Source organism: Antedon mediterranea, chromosome 1, assembly GCF_964355755.1.
Source record: "Antedon mediterranea chromosome 1, ecAntMedi1.1, whole genome shotgun sequence".
NCBI lineage: Eukaryota > Metazoa > Echinodermata > Crinoidea > Comatulida > Antedonidae > Antedon > Antedon mediterranea.
Genome location: NC_092670.1, coordinates 12,870,397 through 12,889,800, shown reverse-complemented (window position 1 = coordinate 12,889,800; position 19,404 = coordinate 12,870,397). Strand labels below are relative to the sequence as shown.

Here is a 19,404-nt window from a genome sequence, read left to right as displayed (position 1 = left end):
ACTTAAAGCCTTGGCTTAATGCGTCCTCCTCACACAATTGTTTTTATTAATTTATGTTACTGTTCTATTGTATTGTATTGTGTGAAACAATAAACTTGAACTTGAAAACTTGAAATGTGTGAACAAAAGAAGGACTGCAATTATTAAGCTCTCTAATGCTGTAACTGGTGATTACATTCTGTTAATGATAAATTGGACCTGAAAATGATTGCAAGTGATAATAAACTGATTCGATATGTAAAGTTTTGTCTACACTATCAAACTTAATGCGACAAAATAATGTGATGTGCCCATAATAATGGACACGATGATGTCATATCATCATATTTGGATATATCACAAACTAGTTTGATAGTGTAGACAGGTTTTGATCATTTATATTTTGCAGTAAATAGTGGAAGATTTGGAGACTTTGGAGAAGGCTCCGCCTTTCAGGCTGCTTGTAATATATGTAACTGCATATTTGGTGTCGGTATATTGAGTATTCCTTACGCATTTAAGGAGGGTGGACTTGTAGCAGCAATCGTAATATTTTGTTTAGCCTGTATCGTTTTAGTATACACGAGTAAGGTAAGTGTTTAACGATTGTTAGTTACAGTTCTTGTACGTCATCATCCATCGAATCTTACTAATTGTATGTGCGCATGCGCAATTTATTTTAAAAAGGTTAATATTTGAGCTATATTTAGTCATTTGTCTATAGGGCTAATTCAATTAAAGTTGGTTATGTCTGCATCAATATTGAATTATTTTTCATGTTGTCTTAAAATAGGAAAAGAAATTACCTGATATAATCGCGAACCTTTACAGAAAACTTGAACATAACATAATAGGCATATGTCAGAAGGCTTATCGTTCTGCTGTATGTATCTATTGTTACCTTAGCTAAATAAGTTAATGTGCCTTTACGAATAATGACAGTTTTGATTTTCTATTCAGTTGATTGCACGATGTTTGTACGATGATGTTGAAACACCAGATGGAAAGATTAAGAAAGTAAGGACCAGATCAAGTTATGCAGATATAGCACAGGCATGCTGGGGAGAACACGGCAGACGGTTCATCGTTATCATTCAAATCATATACTGTATGGCTGTGGCAACTCTGTATCTCGAACTAGCAGGAGCAATGTTGGTAGAAACGTTTCCAAAACTCGGACTTTCCAAACTGTGGTGGACTGTCGTAACAACAGTGTTGGTTTTACCGAGTATCTTCTTAAGGACTTTAATCAAGATCTCCATCAGCAGTTTCATAGCCATTCTTGCCATTTCTAGTATGTTTATAAGTGTCATAGTCTATTCAGCCATGGAGATTAATTCAAGCACCTGGCAATTTGAATACACACCGAACGTTGGCATCCGGGCGTTCACTGTCAGCTGTGGAGTACTCCTATTCAACTTTGAAGCGAGTTTTGCCATTGCTGGTGTTGAAGAAACTATGAAAGATCGGTCAAAGTTCGATTCTATGATTAACTTTTCGTATGGATTCTGTACAATTCTTCTATTAGCTTACTCAATCACACCTTACATTGCGTTCGGAAATGATGTAAAAGAATTCATTGTGTATAATATGCCCGCAGGACCGGTTTTCATTGCGGTTAGTTTGCTTCTGGTTCTCAAAGCTATTTTCACTTATCCTCTCTTTCTTTTCTTTATCATTGATAACTTTGACCTACTAAGGGTCAACGCGTTACCCCCTTGTTATGGTCCCACCCCAAAAGACCCACCTCCAGTTTGGGCTACCATTTTCCGAGCTGTCATCGTCCTAAGTTGTTTATTTTTTGCAGTGATAGTTCCACATTTCGCCAAATTCATGGGGTTCATTGGTAGTTTGGTTAGTCCCTGGATGAGCTTCATATGTCCCTGCATATTTTATATAAAACTTAAATTCCAGTACATGTCAAATATTCAAATTATCACTTGCGTTACAATTGCTGTCATTGCGTTTCTATTTGGAATATTTATGACGATCGCGTCAACAACGGAGTTACTTATCACGTTTGCTACGTCATTTCCATAAAACAACAAATCATTATTTATCAGAATAGATATAATAATAAAAAAACAATATTAGTGAGTGACAATTAAATATTTGATTCGAAAACAGCGCCGAGAGCGGACGTTCGAATATACTTTAAAAATACTCAAATACATTAACCCAGGTTCGCCGAATCTGTTCTCATTCGTGAGTTTGTGTAATAGTGGATTTCATTTTAGATTTTAAAAAACAATGTATTTATTCCTATTATACAGTATAGTCAATCTACCTATGTTTATAATATTGTAATTTCGTAGACAAAAACAATTAAAACCATATGATAAGTTTTATTATTTATTTATTTACGTATTCGATATAAAGTTACAATAATGTATAGCTGGTTTAATGCAAAAGAAGGTTTGTTTATAATTATTCTTAATAAAGTTAAACCTTTATCAGTGCAGTATGCAGAGGATATTTTCTATTTTGTTTATTTTGTTAATTTTTAGCATATTTCATGGTGGATTGTTTTTCCATAGTAAACGACCGTCGTAACCGTATAACGTTCATTAAATATTTAATCATAACTTCAGCCTAAAACACAATTGCACAATACTTAAATGCAGGTGGTAGTACAGTAGAACCTGTATTAGGAGACACCTTCAGAATCGAGGTTTACCATGAATAGTGGTGTTCCCTGTATAGAGGTGTCTCTTGAAAAGAGGTGTTTCTTGAATATGAGTTTCCCCTTAATAGAGGTGTCCAAAAGGAGGGATAGTTCAGACTTACTGTAGTTATTTCTCCATGTAAGTTGGTTTCATGGGCACAGTTTATCGCTAACTAACTATGGCTGAACAGCTTCTATGATTTTGTCAAGACACACAGTTCATTGACATTTTTTACTCAATTTACAAACAAAGATTTGCATAGTTAACCCTGAGTAGAATTATTGCTATTGTTTTTGCATTTGCATTGACTTGAATTAAAATCACCACCTTATTAAGTTAGTCACTCTTTCCTGGTTAAGTGGACCAAAATATACACACATGGATGGCTGATAAGATTGGAACCATATAGAGTTAAGGTAGCCGAGTGGTTAAGACATTTGACTATTATACAGAAAGGGAAGAGTATAATTCGTGTAGTCCAATCAATTCAATGAGAGTCTGGTTGAAAAATACTAGGGAGGTTAAAGTGGCATGGAAATGAAGTACCAAATGAAGACCAATTTATGCAGATGGGCGGTAACAGTAAGCAGAAAACCTATCATACAGAAAGAGCAGAGTTCAATTTTTTGAAGTTCATTCAGTTGAAAATGAGAGCCTGGTCGAAAAATAATGGGAGGTTAAAGCGGCATGGAAATGAAGTACAAAATGAAGATCAATCAAATATGAGTGGTAACGGTAAACCGAGTAGCTTGTCCTACATAGAATCTGTATATATCCTGAGCAGGTTTCTGCTCTACCGTCTGTGTGCAAAAATTCTATTTTTGTTTGTTTAAATTCTATTTTTGTTTGTTTTTTAGCTTACGTTCACGTTCATAAAGAATACCTTACTCATGTTTACTTTTTTTACACCAGACTGGCTTACAAAGTCAGTATAATAATTATTAATAATTTTTAAAAATATATGTCAATACTTTACTAATTAAATTTTTATATTATTAGTCCTATTATATATAATTAATATATGATTATCTATTGCAAAATAAAATCATAATATTGCAGTTTGATATTGCCAAAATAAAATAGAATATTTGAATCAATAATGGAATGATTAAAACATTGCATAATCATAATATACAATATTAATTAGTATTATTGTATTACATACTGTTTCTCCATTTTCTTGTTATCAAATATAATTGCTATATATTATAATATAAACATAATCTTATAAAAATATGTTTCATATGATGTAGTTATTCTATAGGATAGAGTTGTGATTTCTCAATATGTACACTTACAGACATGTTTGTTGTTTTTAGCTGATCTTAAATTTAAACCAAAACTTTGTGATGTACAATTATTCAATTTGAGTTGAATGTAAAGGTAGCATTTACATACTGGATGCAAGGAGTTAAGGTCAAAGTTTAAGTTTTTTTTCGTTAGGCTTTTTAAAAACTCTCTTTTAGCCTTTCAGAAATATCAGATCTTACTAAACTTCAGTATTTGGTTTCTTCGTCTCCGTACGTACCATAACTTGGATTGGAATTTGAGTGTAGACTTGAGTGTAGACTTAAGTGTGAGTTAGCATGTGTGTCGTGAGAGCTCAGAGGGTTTTTATCTTCCTTTTCTTGTTTCACATTTAGCCAATACTTTACATACAGCAGATTAATAGTAACCAATATTGCCATGAAACCAACCCACTTATGAAAAAAAAAAATAATAATTTATACATAATTTTATAGTTTCATTGGTTAAAACTAACCTACAAAAAGAAAATGCATTGCTACAGTACGGTAAAGTAACCAATGTAAAAAAATAATTTTAACTGGAAATGAACAAATATTAATACAGATAAGGCCTATGACCCCCCACAGCATCCACAATGCAGTGTCTACCATATGCCCTGGGAGAAAATTAAACATGTTTAAAGTTCTTTCGACAGACGACTCGTAGTATAGAAGATTTGTTGTTACTATAGGTTTATTTATAGAGGGCCAAATTGTATAAAATCTCACCTGAACTATACACGCCATAAAACTCTCAGGTGAAAACCCATACCACGGTTCCTCACCGTCAGAATTTGAAATGGTATCAATTGCCCACCACACCAACAGTCCAACTGCCTCAATAGGTGCAATGAATCTTAGAGAAGTAGAGAATAAATATAAAATATTTAAAATTATCATCAATGAAATTTGTTTATTTTGTTTCAAGTGATGTTATTTAGTTCTATTTTATGGTAGAAGTTCTAATCAATTGTTCTAATGCATGATCAGCTTTTGGACATTCTATAATTAAACTTTCAATTCAAGAAATTTACAGTAAGTTGTTGTATTGTTTGTTTGCAATTTGAGGACATTGTTGTTGAAGGGAAAAAGGTACTGCATGAAACAATAGGGAAAATATGTGACAACCAACAATCTAACTAGGTCAGGTCAATCAATGAATGTGTCGTCTGTCATCGCCTGGACCTAGAAACCATTAAACCTGTCTTAAAGTGGGGGGAGCGAGAAAGCAAGTCCCAATATTCTTGTATGCGCACAATGAACTAACATTATATAGTTGGGTCGTCAGTCATCAGAAATCAAAAACACATCTAGAATAAGTATCCAAACACAGACTTACTTAACAATCCATTCCCAAACTAAAGGAAGTTGCCAGTCAGATATGCTGTAGTTATTAAACATATCTTGGCGGAAATTTCTAACTCCATATCTATAAATCATGTACAGGAACAAGGTTCCAGATATAATTAATGCGAATCCCCAAACAAAATCCTTTAAAAGAGAAAATTGTGTAAATAATAATTTAATAATTATGACAAAGATTTGTAACTTCTCATAAACAGAAATATTTTACAGAAATGTTCTACAGTGGTATGAAGCAGGTGAGAGTAAAAAGTTCTATGAACGCTGTTTAAAATTATTCTACTGCAGTTACTGCAGTAACTACAAATTATGTACACATACAATTATTTGGAAAAACTGTTTATGTTTACAGCAGTGACCTTTTATTTTGTAATATATTTCAATGAGTTAAATTAATTAAATACTTTCATCATTTCTATGCAAAGCCATTTAGTAGAAAAATTGTGTGGTATCTTACTTGGTTAAGTAAGAATTGCAAGTTGACAGCTGAACCAACACCTATTAAAAATATGATAATAGTACATCCAATCGTGGCTTGCCATCGTTTCACTGAAAAAAAAAATATGTTATACTTTATGTAAATGTGAAGGTAGGTAGGAATGAATTGTGACTTGTATCCTACAGAAAAAAACAGCCCAGACAACTTTCTTCTCCCCTTAGCACTCAGGTGACAAAAAGTTTTTATCCAGGACAGGGTACTGAGAACACAGGAATAACACCCTTTCACTCTCCAGAGAGATGTATTTACAAGCTGCAAGGCAGAGATATACAACACTGGACCTCCAGTGCTTACCCTCCCTAAAGCTCTGTCTACACTATCAAACTAGTTTGACAAAAAAAAGTGCCCAAATATGGTAGTTACTGTATATGTCTAAATATGGTAATAATATGACATCATCATGTTCATATGCTGTATTGGCACATCACATTTTTTTGTCGCATAAAGTTTGATAGTGCAGACAGAGCTTAGAAAGAACCGCAATAACTATGAACAACAAGAAGAGACTCGAACCTGAGCAAGGACTTATGAGAAGGTTTCAATGACTTTGTCTATTTCACATGTAGTAGAGAAAGTTCTGTAATATATTGTTTTAAGGTTTGCATGGCACAATCAATATGAATGAAAACTGTTAATTTTGTTTTCTATATCAAAACAACATTTTATCAGCTTATTTTCAATTTTATCTTTTGTTGGCGACGGTTGATCATGAGATAACAATAAAAACTCATTTTCCATTACTTTTAGTATCACGTCATTAATTCATTTTATACTTAACAACTTTATTACTTTTAATTACTAGTGTAAATAGATGTTGAAACCGAAAATTGTTGTACAGAGATGAAATGATATCAAGTGATTTCTCAAAATAACTCATAGAAACCCAAATAGAAAATAGAGGGTATTATATATTAAAAATAAAATACAAAAACATTTTTGATGCTATTCATAAATAATTTACAGTACCTCCAAGATCTTTGACATTATGAACGAACAACTCAACATTAGCAATCATGGAGCTCAATCCAGCTAACGACAGAGCAAAGAAAAACAACACAGCTAAAACACGCCCTCCGGTGATTGTCTCGTACAGCAAGGGAAACCTATGAACAAAAATGTAAAATAATCAACAATCAATGCTGCTGCAGTTTCTTTTACATGAGGAAGTCAGTTTAACGCCAATTCCACATAACGGACCGGTTTTGGATTTGAGGAACACTTTTCAGACCCGAACAACGAAAGAAGAAAGAATAGAAAATTTGGAAAGAGAACAGAACAATTCTGAGTATTATTTCTCCAGAAAAAATTGGCTGGCTGGTTGATAAAATAAAAAGAAATATACCATAATTGTTTTCATTCATTTATTTATTGCCAGAAAAAACAACATGATATTTAAACAAAAATGGCAATTGGAGGGTTAAAAAATAGACTGCTATTGTCTTTAAATATTTACCATATAAAAGTTAAGCCAGTGTTGGCTGGTCCGTTGTCTTTTAGAATATCTACAATTTCTTCTATTGTGTCGTTTGCTTGTAAACGTGTCGCGAACACTGTAGCAAATGTAAGCATCCCACAGGATAAGCTGAAATGGGTAAAAAAATAATAAAAATTGGTAGTGATACATAATGAATTGTTTATGACTACAATAAAATCCTTACATTGAGACACCCTTATTTGTGGGAGGGGGAACTCTTATTTGAAGGACATGACACCCCTAAAGCAAATGAAGGGAAATATATTATGTTTTAACACAAAAACAAACCCCTATTCAAGGTACACCCTTATTAAGGAGACACTTTCCTGTGAAATGAATGAGGGGAAATATGTTTTAACGCTGGACTCCCTTACTAATGGGACAATTTGTTCAGTCCCAAAGGTGTCCCTTTAATATTTGGATAAAATAAATGATTAATTTATTAAAGCGAATACAAATTCTAAAACGATAGATAAAGCAACTGTTTTTATATCAACAAAAATATATATAAATATAACTATTATATGGATATATAACAAAAAATTTTTAATAGGAGGGCACACATGAACTCTCAGCCTACGTGATTAAAATATGAATTAAATACACTAATTATTAAATATTAGATATTACTAAGCGTAATTTGAATGTTATTTAAAAAAAAATAACATGCATAGAATAAGAAATATTATGCAATACGGTTATAACAATAACCAAATGTGAGTGAATTTTGTTATGGTAAATGCAAAATGTATAGTGGAACCCCTCCTTTCGGACACCTCTATTAAGGGGCATTTTGCAGTAAAACAAACAAGCTGAATATGTCTTTTAACACTATGGTCAACCTCTATTCGGGGGTTACACTTGGCTGGCTCCCAAAGGTGTTCCTTTAGGTTCTACTGAAATGCTACAGAGTAAACATGAATATGATTGCAGTGTAGTATTCAATTATTATTGAACTTTGATATGAAAGGTACCGTGACCGGTAATAAAACTGATATGCTTAGGCCTATAGTCACCAATAATAGCAAGACAAAAATAGGCCCAAATAGATAATGGTTGATATATTGAAGCTTAGTGGGTTAGTTATGGATAGTTAACCAAACATATAGCATATGAATAGTAGGTCATACTGTGCTAGTAACATACAATACAAATATTCCAATATTATAGTCATGTGCAGACAAGAGCAGACCAAAGAACAGGGGAGTTTAAAACAATAATAGTCTGTTGTCAAAAATAGATGTCAATAATTAGTTCATAATTCCATTTTAGGTTTAAAAATAGGGTGCACTCTTGGCAGATGCAAACTTTAAAAAAGAGGAAACTAGGGAAGGTGGGTGTGTGTGTGGTGGTGATGCATCTAAACAGTAATTCTATGATTAAAATACAGTCATTTAAACACAATTTTTGGGTATAAATGATTGGTTCTTGTAAAGCACTTTGATCTGTGCAAAGCTGGGGCTAAAGAAAACATAATTAATAACACAGAATAAAATATGCATATGATATTTCCCCTTCTCATTAGCATCCGTTCCTCATGATTCTCTTACATGCATGTTTCTGAGGCCTTGAATTTGTGCAGGTAGATGTGTATTTAAATTTACCTCCGACGCATGCAAATTGTAGTGACAAAGTGTCAATGCATTATTTATTATGCATAGGTGTACTGGTACAGAATCCCAATAGAAAAAAATGATACAGTATAAAAACAGGCATGCTTGAGACAGAATAGATATTTGGCATATTGTTAATGTTAAAGTCAAAGGTTAAAAGAAAAGCTTGTATTTATACAGTATATAATTAATAAGAGAAATTGCAAAATCAACACAGTACCGGCAACCGGTAAACCAAATAAAATAAAATTATTATGAGACAATAAACTTCAGCTGACTTTAAAACTCTATCAGACAGACAATAAAATGATGACCGAGTTGTCACAGCACTGTTATAAACTCTTGCTCAATTGAATATAGACACTGTCTTCTGTATAACAAACACAACATTTTGTCAAAGTCGATGGCATTCTCATAGTATTCAGCCGATTCTTATGTCTATAATGTTATCATAGGCAAATTGTGTAATACTGTGTCATATGTATCACATGTGACATGTATCATAGGTCATAAACCTAACCTTAACATAATACTGGGGTCACATGTGATACAGTATGACACAGTATTACACAATTTGCCTATGATACTGGATATTATCAGTTGCTGCTTTATTAAGCCATTTTGATACAATTCCCTATACATTATACTACACTTTAGTATGTCTTATGTTGAAGAAATAAACTGTAAAATAAATTAATTCTGATTGATTTTTACTCTTCAGACTGTGGGGTTGGGGTACTATAAAAATTTAAAATGAAACAGGCATATTCATCAATTACAGACCAAAAGTTATGATGAAAAACCTCCACTATTATAATCACATTGTATTTAAAGCGGTTAAGGTGAGTGAATAACATGCACAATGATATTAATTAATAAAACTCTTCAACTCTTTAGGATGGAGTTAGATGAAAAAAAATGAAGGATGGAAGACTTCCACCAGTATACATTTAAAGAGGATAAGATGACTTCATCGCATGCACCCAAGTTACTGAGAAATATTTTGGGAGTGTACCTGACTAGATTATTTCCTATGGGCGTGAAAACCCCTAAAGGGACTAAGGCAACTTCGTCTGATATGTATGTAGCATATGTGTGAAAGAGACCGAAGCCTGCTCCAACATCATACGCATTCTGGACTATCGCCTCTTTCCAGGTTTCTACGTCAGTAAGCTTATCTGTAATGATATTTCAATTATTCCAATTAATATGTGAACTATATCAATATATTGGCTGGAAATATAAAAGTATTTTTTATCGTCTGCAGGCTTAACTGGTAACTGAGTCAATTCGAAATAAGCTCTGTACGGATCCACGGCAGCAAGGAGTCAAGATCAGCACACCAGGAGAGGATGCCATAATCTTCTTTTCGAATAGTGTACAAAGTTCTTTATTTTTTTTGTACATACAGTAAAACCAACAGCTTTATGTGCCATCAAATTGATGACGCAATGAGAACAAAAGCATTTTGCCTAAGGATACAATCAATATGGTACAGAGACAGGCTCAAACCCATGCCTATCACATGCTAGTCAGATTCCTGTATCATGACATCATCACTCTCCGGCCTATACAGCACCCAACTCAATATGTCCAGATGGTAGGTTGAATCTACTTCTTCTCCTATAGCAGCAGACATATAATTCACTTCTTCCAGTATTAATTTGATTGTATTTATTTCTTCTTCTATGGCAGCAGACATATTATACTTCTTCTTCCAGTACTTAATGGAATCTACTTCTTCATCTATACGCAGTGGGAATATAATTCACATCTTCCAGTACTAATATGACTGAATCTATTTCTTCACTAATGGAAGAAGGCATATAATTCACGTCTTCCAGTACTAATGTGACTGAATCTATTTCTTCACTTATGGCTAAAGGCATATACTTCACTTCTTCCAGTACTAATTTGACTGAATATAAGTCTCCTATAAACAGTAACAGAATTCACTTCTTCCCAGATATGCTGTAGATATCTGCTATGCCATTTTATTTGATTGTCTAATAAAATTTGTATTTTTTAACTGTTGCATTAAATGCATTATTTAATTCAAATTCATGATACACAACAATAATAATCAAATGAATTTGAAAACAAAACACAAAACTATTAACTAAATCTGAAACAGAACATGAAAATGATGTTTGTTTACTAGGTAAATACGTTGTGTCTGCCTGTAGGCCTTAAAAAATGTTGAAAAGCTCGATAAATGATATCACAATAATTTAAATGTCAGTGAGAATGAGGTGCCACCTCCCTGAATAAACCAATTAACAAGTAAAACCCTCATCTAATAATGGAACAGTCCTTTTTTACATTATTTTGCACAACATTTGGCATCTTCCATTGTTTATGGGGGTATTAAAATATCTTAAAAGAGAACATGAAAATAATGAGTTTATCTAAATGTGGAAAGATGTTTGGGTCTGCATGTATGCCTACAATTGTTTGAAAGCCTGATAAATATAAATTGAAATTCTAGCAATAAAAATGCATAAAAGTAGTGAGAATGAGGTGCCACCTCTCTGAATAAACAAATCATTTCCTGTCCTCTCTCAATTAAAACCCTCCTCTAATAGTAATAATGGGATGGTGCATTTCTGACATACTAGGCATATTCGACTGGGCTGTTTTGAGCAGATAATCAGCCGATCTAGCACTTTGCTTTTCTAGTATGCGAGCAGTGGGCTAAGGTCACATCGAGATGTTTGTGGGTAACCAGTCAGAATACGCCTCTTGCTTCACAATCGGCATTCCCATTGTTTTAGAGAGGTGTTCTATCTTGAAAGAGAACTGGAAAATAATAGGTTTATCTAAGAATGTAAAGATAATGAATTCACTAAATTTAGAGCAATTTGTTCTTCTAGTACCTGACCAAGTTATTGCCAATCGGAATGAGAAAACCGATTTTAACAATACTGTGCTCGGCTGTCATATAAGCCGCGTAAGATAAGAACAGACCACTGGCTGCACCAGTGTCAAATGCGTTCTGACTTACGGCATCGATCCATAATCGTGCTTCTGCTAATTCATCTATAGAAAAAGTATCACAAACATAGTATACAATTGTCTTAGTTTCTAATTTATATTAATTATAAGTATGCAATGTACAAACATGCAGAAAGTATAATGAATAAATTAACACTTAAATTATAATAAATTATTAACAATTATGCATTAGTGGTAGTGCAGAGGCATACAGTATATAAACACATCTATAAATAGACAAAGAATAACAATGCTTAGGGTTATAAATGCTGGTATGGTAAGATACTATTAGTGTAATAATGATATAGTGTATAATATTAACTAACACAACTTTACAAATGGTATTGTTCATTAAAATATAAACCAATTTAAACAAGATTTAAATTAGTAATTTTGACGAATAATATAGGTGTGATCTTTGTGATTAAAGATAAAAACAGAGATAAAGGGTACACAAAATGTATGGTTATATGCGCGAACATAACATAAAAGTTACACGTTAAATTATGAGTGCAGAAATTAATGTACCATATGCTATCCTCCAGTATGACACATCAATTTACTGTAAAAGACAGTTTTGCCTAGATAACCAGTTGATCTATCAGTCAAGCTGGTTAGTTAGACAAAACTCTGTTTGATGTCAAGTTCATTATTGGTTTATATGAACATAATACATTGAAACCACATTACATTTCAAATTTACAAATACAGTTTTATTAAAATTAAAGTTTACACCTGTACAGTCAACTGGTATCATGATCTTTATATACACTGAATACTAATATAAAATAAACCAAACGAATAAACTTTAAAAAACTTACCCCAATCAGGACTGAAGAGAAACTTAAGCCCTTCACCGGCATACTCAAGAGTAAGAGACCAGATTAGGGTGAAAAGAATCAAACAGAGAAATATTGGCACAGTTGCAGTGTTGACAAGTTCAATGGACTTGACTCCCCAAGCTATGGCTAACGCTGCTAAACTCACAGACAAAAAGTGGAAGAAAACAGGCCATGCAGAATCCTACACACATTACAAAGAAAATAAAATAAACATAATCTAACAGCAGTTACAACAAACCAAGACCACTTTGTATGTGACAAAAAAGTGTGATGTGCCCAAATATAGTAGTGATATACCCCCAATATAGTAGTGCTACTATATTTGGGTATATCACTACCATATTTGGGCACATCACACTTCAAACTAGTTTGATAGTGTAAACAGAGATTAAGTGGAACGCAATTGATTTGACCTATAACAAGCGATTATTGGATTATTCAAACGGTCGCCTATCATCGGTCAACTAAATTGCATTACGTATGCGTTCTTGCATTATGTATGCATTCTTGCGTTACGTATGCGTTCTTGCGTTACGTATGCGTTCTTGCGTTACGTATGCGTTCTTGCGTTACGTATGCGTTCTTGCGTTACGTATGCGTTCTTGCGTTACGTATGCGTTCTTGCGTTACATATGCGTTCTTGCGTTACGTATGCGTTCTTGCGTTACGTATGCGTTCTTGCGTTACGTATGCGTTCTTGCATTACGTATGCGTTCTTGCGTTGCATCATAGTAGGAACCAAGCTTTCATATGATTTTCTGTTTTAAAAATGTTTTCTCAAGCTTTTTCTAATTCAAACTTTTAAAAAACATTGTATTGTGTTAAAAAGAAAGGACAGAATAATAAAATGCATATTAAATCAAACTCACCACAGCAAAGTCATTAAATGTGGCATAACTCTGCTCATATGATGTTGGAAGATCATTGACTAAGTAATAACAGAAGTAGTAGAAACACCATCCAAGAACAACTGAGTAATATGATCTGGAAAAAACAACACGAAATTATCACATTTTTAAATTAACTTATGCAATATAATACAGTAGAACCGTCTTTTGGGACAACACTATTAAGGTCAATTTACACAGACGAGTGGTAACAGTAAATACAAATATAGACTGAATCCATTTTATTCCTTATGACCTTTCGTTTACACACAACATTTAGAAGACGGACGGTTTCCGCTTAGGATAGATTGAGACTGTACATGGGACAAGATACTCGATTTTCTGCTTAATGTTAACACTCGTCAGTGGTTGGCCTTAAAGGGAACACTTCCCTGTGAAACAAAACAAACAAGGACCAATGTATGTTAACACAACAGCCAACTCTTATTCAGGGGACATTAAACCTTAGTATAATTAGCGAGTTTCTTATGGTCTTGTATGAAAAAATTCAAATAGACTTACGCAATTCCCAAGTCAACGAGGGCCACCCAAGCACCACACCAAGAGCTTTTAAGACCTACTAGTCGTTTAAATGACAATATTGTGGAGACTTTGGTGAAACGACCCGCACCATACTCTATAAGCACCATGGGTATTGACCATATGAACAGGAACAAAATCCACACAAGGATGAATTGAAGGCAGCCTGAAAAAATCAAATGTATCAATCAATCAATTATAAAATATTATTAACAAATCAAAGAACTCCAACAAATTGCAATTAAAAAAAAATTATGTCTTTAAAAATTAGGCCCCTACCACAGAGTAATATTTTGGTAACTTACTGTATTGGCAACAATTGATTACCAATATCAGTGATGTTAAGTTTTACATTGGATTATTTTTATTTTGAGAAATACATTGATTGGATTGATTTAAGTAAGTGGTATACGCCAATTATAAAAACAAACTTTTGGGCTAAACACAAACAATTTTTCTCTATTTATTTCTGTCTGTCACATGATTTTAAATAGATATTTATTTTTCTTTAGAGAGGTATCAAAGTTATCATCACAATCTGGACTAGACAACATTCTCAAACTTAACCATTCCATTCAAAATGTCTATAATATTAAATACAAACTTTATATACTGTAATTCAGTTTTTGAGAAGTTAAACAATTCATTGTACTGCTATGTTATTGTATTGTCATATTATTATGCTGAGAGAATAAATAAATACAGTGAAACTGAGGTTTTAGGTATGAATAGGATAATCTGTTTGTATAGGTCACAGGTCACAATATGTTTTCTGTATTTATTCTTTTATGTGTCTTCACGTGCATTCATTCGAGTATAAGCTTTATAATGCATATCATCATGCTTTATAATACCAACAGCAAAGGGCCTAAATGTCCAAGGCTTAAAAATCCCAAACGATACCAGCTCTTTCTGATATTTTCAAATTATTAGGACAGATTGACCTACAGCACTACCTATACTTTAAATTGAGTGCAATATTTAATCAACTAATCAATTCATTATTTATTCAGATGAATTCGCCGATTTGTGTCAACAGAAATGATCAGGTGAAGTAAACAATGTGAATTTTGTTTTGTTTAATTTACAGGATAACAATGAAATCCATGGGGCCCTCTCACTTATAGAAGCAAAAGCTTGTCTCAGGACTTCATCAATAATGTACATTTAAAATGTTAAACAACAAAATCAAAAACAGTATTACAAATATTAAATGAAACAGGAGAAAACAAAACAAAATACATTTATTTATTAGTAGTGCTTGTCTTCCAATCCAAAAAGTCTGTGTCTGGGTTCAATCCTGACCAAGTGCCAGGGTTGTAACTCACAGCTCTTTCAACTCCACTCCCTAAGCCTCAAATGAGTTTACTGTAAGCACGGTAAATTATAAATAGTTTATCCATCCTTTAATTGGCGAGTTTGTGCTTGCTGTTGGATGCGTATGAATAAAAATAAAATAATTAGTATAGTACTATTAGTAGTAAAGCAAAAATTATGTTTGATTGTTTTTTAAATACTGAAAAACTAAAAATACAGTTTTATTCACATTACAAATTGAAGTGGAGTTCAAGTCTAAAAATCCCAGTCTTGTGGCGCTGCAGGTTCAATCTATTTTAATGTACATAGAATCCACACAACTCCATTCCAATTGTTTAAAAATAATATATTATATTTCTAAAATAATTTTTTTTTTTTGCATCCAACAGCGAGCAACTCGCCAATTACAGGATGGATAAACTATTTTATTTTATAATTTATCTTGCTTATATTATAAACTAAGTCTTATTTGAGACTTAGGGAGTGGAGTTGAAATAGTAGGAGTTACAACCCTGACACTAGGTCATGATTAAACCCTGGACGTTGGGATTAGAAGACAAGTGTGTTAACCACCAAGCTACAGCTCCACTTCTTTATTAATTCCCATCTAGACCCTTCAAATCCAGATTTGTTTTGTCTTGTTTTTAACTGTTTTAATGTACATTAATTCTTTATGATGTTAAGTTTCAAGTTTTATGGTATCATAAAATGCTTGATATTATTAGCAAATCTGGCTGCACTATGACTACAGTAAATAATTAATACATTTATAATTGGTCAGTATGTTTTGCCCTACTCTACCTTTTAAGTACAATTTACAGTATTAAAAGAACAATACAAACTATTTAGAATGGTCTTGGAGACGCTGTGTAGCGCTGTATAGATCATTCCACACAGTAGTTTGTCAACAAAATGTCACAAAGGTTCAATAAAAAGGTAATAATTTTCCAGTTATACAAAAATTTATTAGGATCTATTCAAAAATTGTACTTTCTTCTGTACTTAGGAAAAAGTAAAACAGGAAACTTTTTAGGATTGAGACTTGAACCACAGCCTACTTTACTGCACAAAAAAGATGGTCAATTTATAACTAACCGCACTTGGGCTCGAATCTAACCTTAAGCTGTCTACCCTATCAAACTTTATATGACACAAAAAGTGTGATGTGCCCATGATGATGTCATCACTAACATATTTAGGCATCCCCACCATATTTGGGCACATTAAACTTTTTTTGTCAAACTAGTTTGATAGTGTACATCAGTAGACAGAGCTTTAGCCATCAGAGGAAGATTGATTGATCTGGAGGTCATAGTTCAGTAGTATAGTAATCTCACCCAAGAATTAAATGCATTTATGTAAATTGTATAATATATTAATGCTTACAGAATTATGAATCCATTTTAGAAAATGTCAAAATTTTAATATACTGTACCGGTACAGTAGTTTTCAGATAAAATTAACTTTATTTGGAAAGTAAACATTTTATTATTTATACAAAAGGGGCATAAATTAATAAAATATGCAAACGTAGATAGAATTGAATGAAATTATAATTAGCTTTGTATAATATACAATTAATGCAATATTTATTTTATCATAAATTAGAATTCAATGAGCCAAAATTTAATTTAAAAAACTGATAATTAACAATTAAAGGTTCTCTGAAAACAGTAAAGGGTTTAGCTAATTTCATTCAACTTGATTTTTTATTGACTACAGTATCTCATTGCTTTAAAAAATAATTCGCCGATAATTTAACGATTAAAGGTTCTCTGAAAACAGTAAGGGTTTAAAGGCCAGGTGCGGGCAAAAAATTTCTATTGATCATACATTCCAATAATTATCGATCTATAGTTTCCCCTATGTTTCATAATTTTTTTAGATTTTATTTGTGTTACACGAGTTTGTTGAAAATAAGCATTTTTTTATCAGTGCGGGGATAGTTCAAATTACACAGTAAAATCTCTATTCTTTTGTACACAAATTTTGTAAATAGTGAGGCTATTACAAATATTTGATTTATGTACAATTAACCAAATATTATATTTAAAATTCATGCCTGTACCTGAGCTTTAACCAATTTCATTCAACTTGATTTTGTATTAATTACAGTATCTCATTGCTAAAAAAAAAATTCACCGATAATTTGTGTTATGGCTGCGGAAACACAGTGTTACAATCGCAAAAGAGAGTTGAAGACTTGAGTATGGCTTCATTATATGGAAGCTCATCACATACAAAACACTATCACTAAATTAGAAAAGGTGCAAGTAGGAAGACTTTTTCAAACAGAAATAAAACTGCACACACTTGAGGAAAGGAGAAAAGAAATTGATATTTGAAACATATACAAACAAGTATGTTAATAATTGCTGCAAATCAACCTCCTGTTCCCCACTTTGAGGTCATTCTAAAAAAGTTCCAAAAACTAAAAAACAATTCTAAAAATTGTCCTTTACTTTTACAGTTGTCTCTTCACATTCAGTGGCATCTTTTAATGATGAGGACCCTTATGAGGCTAATATTAGGTATTTAGGTATAGAATTGATGCACTGTGCAGAAATTAAATATTACCTTCATCTCCACTATTGTTTGCAACAATCCGTGGAAAACGCCATATGTTTCCAGTTCCAACCATACAACCAACGCATGATAATACAAGTCCCACTTTAGACTTAAAAGTACCTGGTGGTGGTGAAGTCTGTTTAAAAGGAATAGGCCTAATGTATAGTATTTAATTATAAAATATAAAAAATAGTGTATAATTAAAGTTTTTATCTTCATGTGTTGTGAAGTCTATATGCAAAATTACTGGTCGAATGGTAGGTACATCATCATTTATAATAACTTTTTCTTTGAACTACATTTTTCAATAGAATGTAGAAACAAAAAAAGCATTGATTGAAATTTCTTTTTTTTCTTTACTTGCTTGCTGAATGAATATATTAATTATTATAAATAATACTTACTGGCCTATACAGTAGAAGTACTACAAGGCTATACACTTATTTAGGCCTACTAATAATTACTAGTATACACTAGCTAGTACTCGCGTAGGCCTAGTAGTAGTAGTAGCCTTAGCCAGCTAGGCCCTAGCTAGTTATAAGTTGAAAAAAAATATTTTTACTATTTACCTGCATTGTTGTCGAATCGTCCATTTTATTTTATCATTGACCTAATACAACAGTTGACACTTGATATACAAATACAGGCAAGGAGTAGAAGACTAGGCCAACTTTAGCCCACGTCGTGTGGTGGAAAATGTTTAAAAAACGCGCAGAGTACCCCCTCACACTCGAGTCGACACACACAGCAATCAAAGAGCAAGAGGAGGCCTAGCTAGAATTAAAGAGAGAGAATTAAATAGCAGCATAAGTTTAATTACAATTCTTTGTATATATATACACGAACTGAAAGCTATCCATACTAGATTGTGCGGATCTCATATGACCTAAGCACAGTACTATTATTGAACTTATCGAAAGTGATGTTTGACACAACGCACGAGATACCGACCGCCGACGAACAACAAAAAACAACAACAAACACAACTTTTGGATTTTAATTTCTTCCTCCTCCCCCTTTTCTTCTTTTGAGATGATAGAGGGCGCCGGATTTGATTTTATTTATTTGGTTCATTTCAAAAAACATAACATGAATAAAATGGCACAATGGAACAATAATAAACGAAACTAATATTGAACCAGGATAACCAAAGAAAGTTAAATAATATATTTCCATTTTGGTCCTTAACAATTTGGATCAAAGATGTATTTTCTTTATCAAACTTTATTCGTATTGACGACTTTTCTCGCTTTTTAATTGTGGATAATTTTAATTATTTAAATCGATTTACTTAAAAACTCATGACGTCACTTGATTAGATTCGCCCCTGACTCGCAATTACGGTTCTCTGTGTCTATCAAATCAAATATTCAATGA

At 32.6% G+C, this 19,404-nt stretch overlaps 2 protein-coding genes across 3 annotated transcripts; one reads left to right on the top strand and one right to left on the bottom strand.

Moving 5' to 3' along the window:
* The first annotated feature begins 241 nt into the window (after positions 1-241).
* On the top strand, positions 242-2,310 carry LOC140057044 (vesicular inhibitory amino acid transporter-like). Its single transcript, XM_072102592.1, has 2 exons — positions 242-570; positions 940-2,310. The coding sequence occupies exon 2, from the start codon at positions 1,090-1,092 to the stop codon at positions 2,017-2,019; it is 930 nt and encodes a 309-aa protein (XP_071958693.1). The 5' UTR covers positions 242-570; positions 940-1,089; the 3' UTR covers positions 2,020-2,310.
* Positions 2,311-2,347: 37 nt separating this feature from the next.
* On the bottom strand, positions 2,348-18,969 carry LOC140057032 (uncharacterized sodium-dependent transporter YhdH-like). Of its 2 annotated transcripts, none has more exons than XM_072102573.1 (12): positions 18,597-18,969; positions 18,037-18,163; positions 14,125-14,308; positions 13,585-13,699; positions 12,695-12,896; positions 11,756-11,918; positions 7,246-7,374; positions 6,759-6,895; positions 5,751-5,842; positions 5,271-5,422; positions 4,661-4,787; positions 2,348-4,345 (listed from the first exon to the last, which is right to left on the bottom strand). In XM_072102573.1, exons 1-12 carry the CDS (start codon positions 18,618-18,620, stop codon positions 4,142-4,144), a joined length of 1,656 nt encoding a protein of 551 aa, XP_071958674.1. In that variant the 5' UTR covers positions 18,621-18,969; the 3' UTR covers positions 2,348-4,141. The 2 variants fall into 2 exon arrangements, with proteins under 2 accessions (XP_071958674.1, XP_071958681.1); XM_072102580.1 differs by lacking the exon at positions 11,756-11,918 and adding an exon at positions 9,895-10,057.
* Between the last annotated feature and the right edge of the window lie 435 nt (positions 18,970-19,404).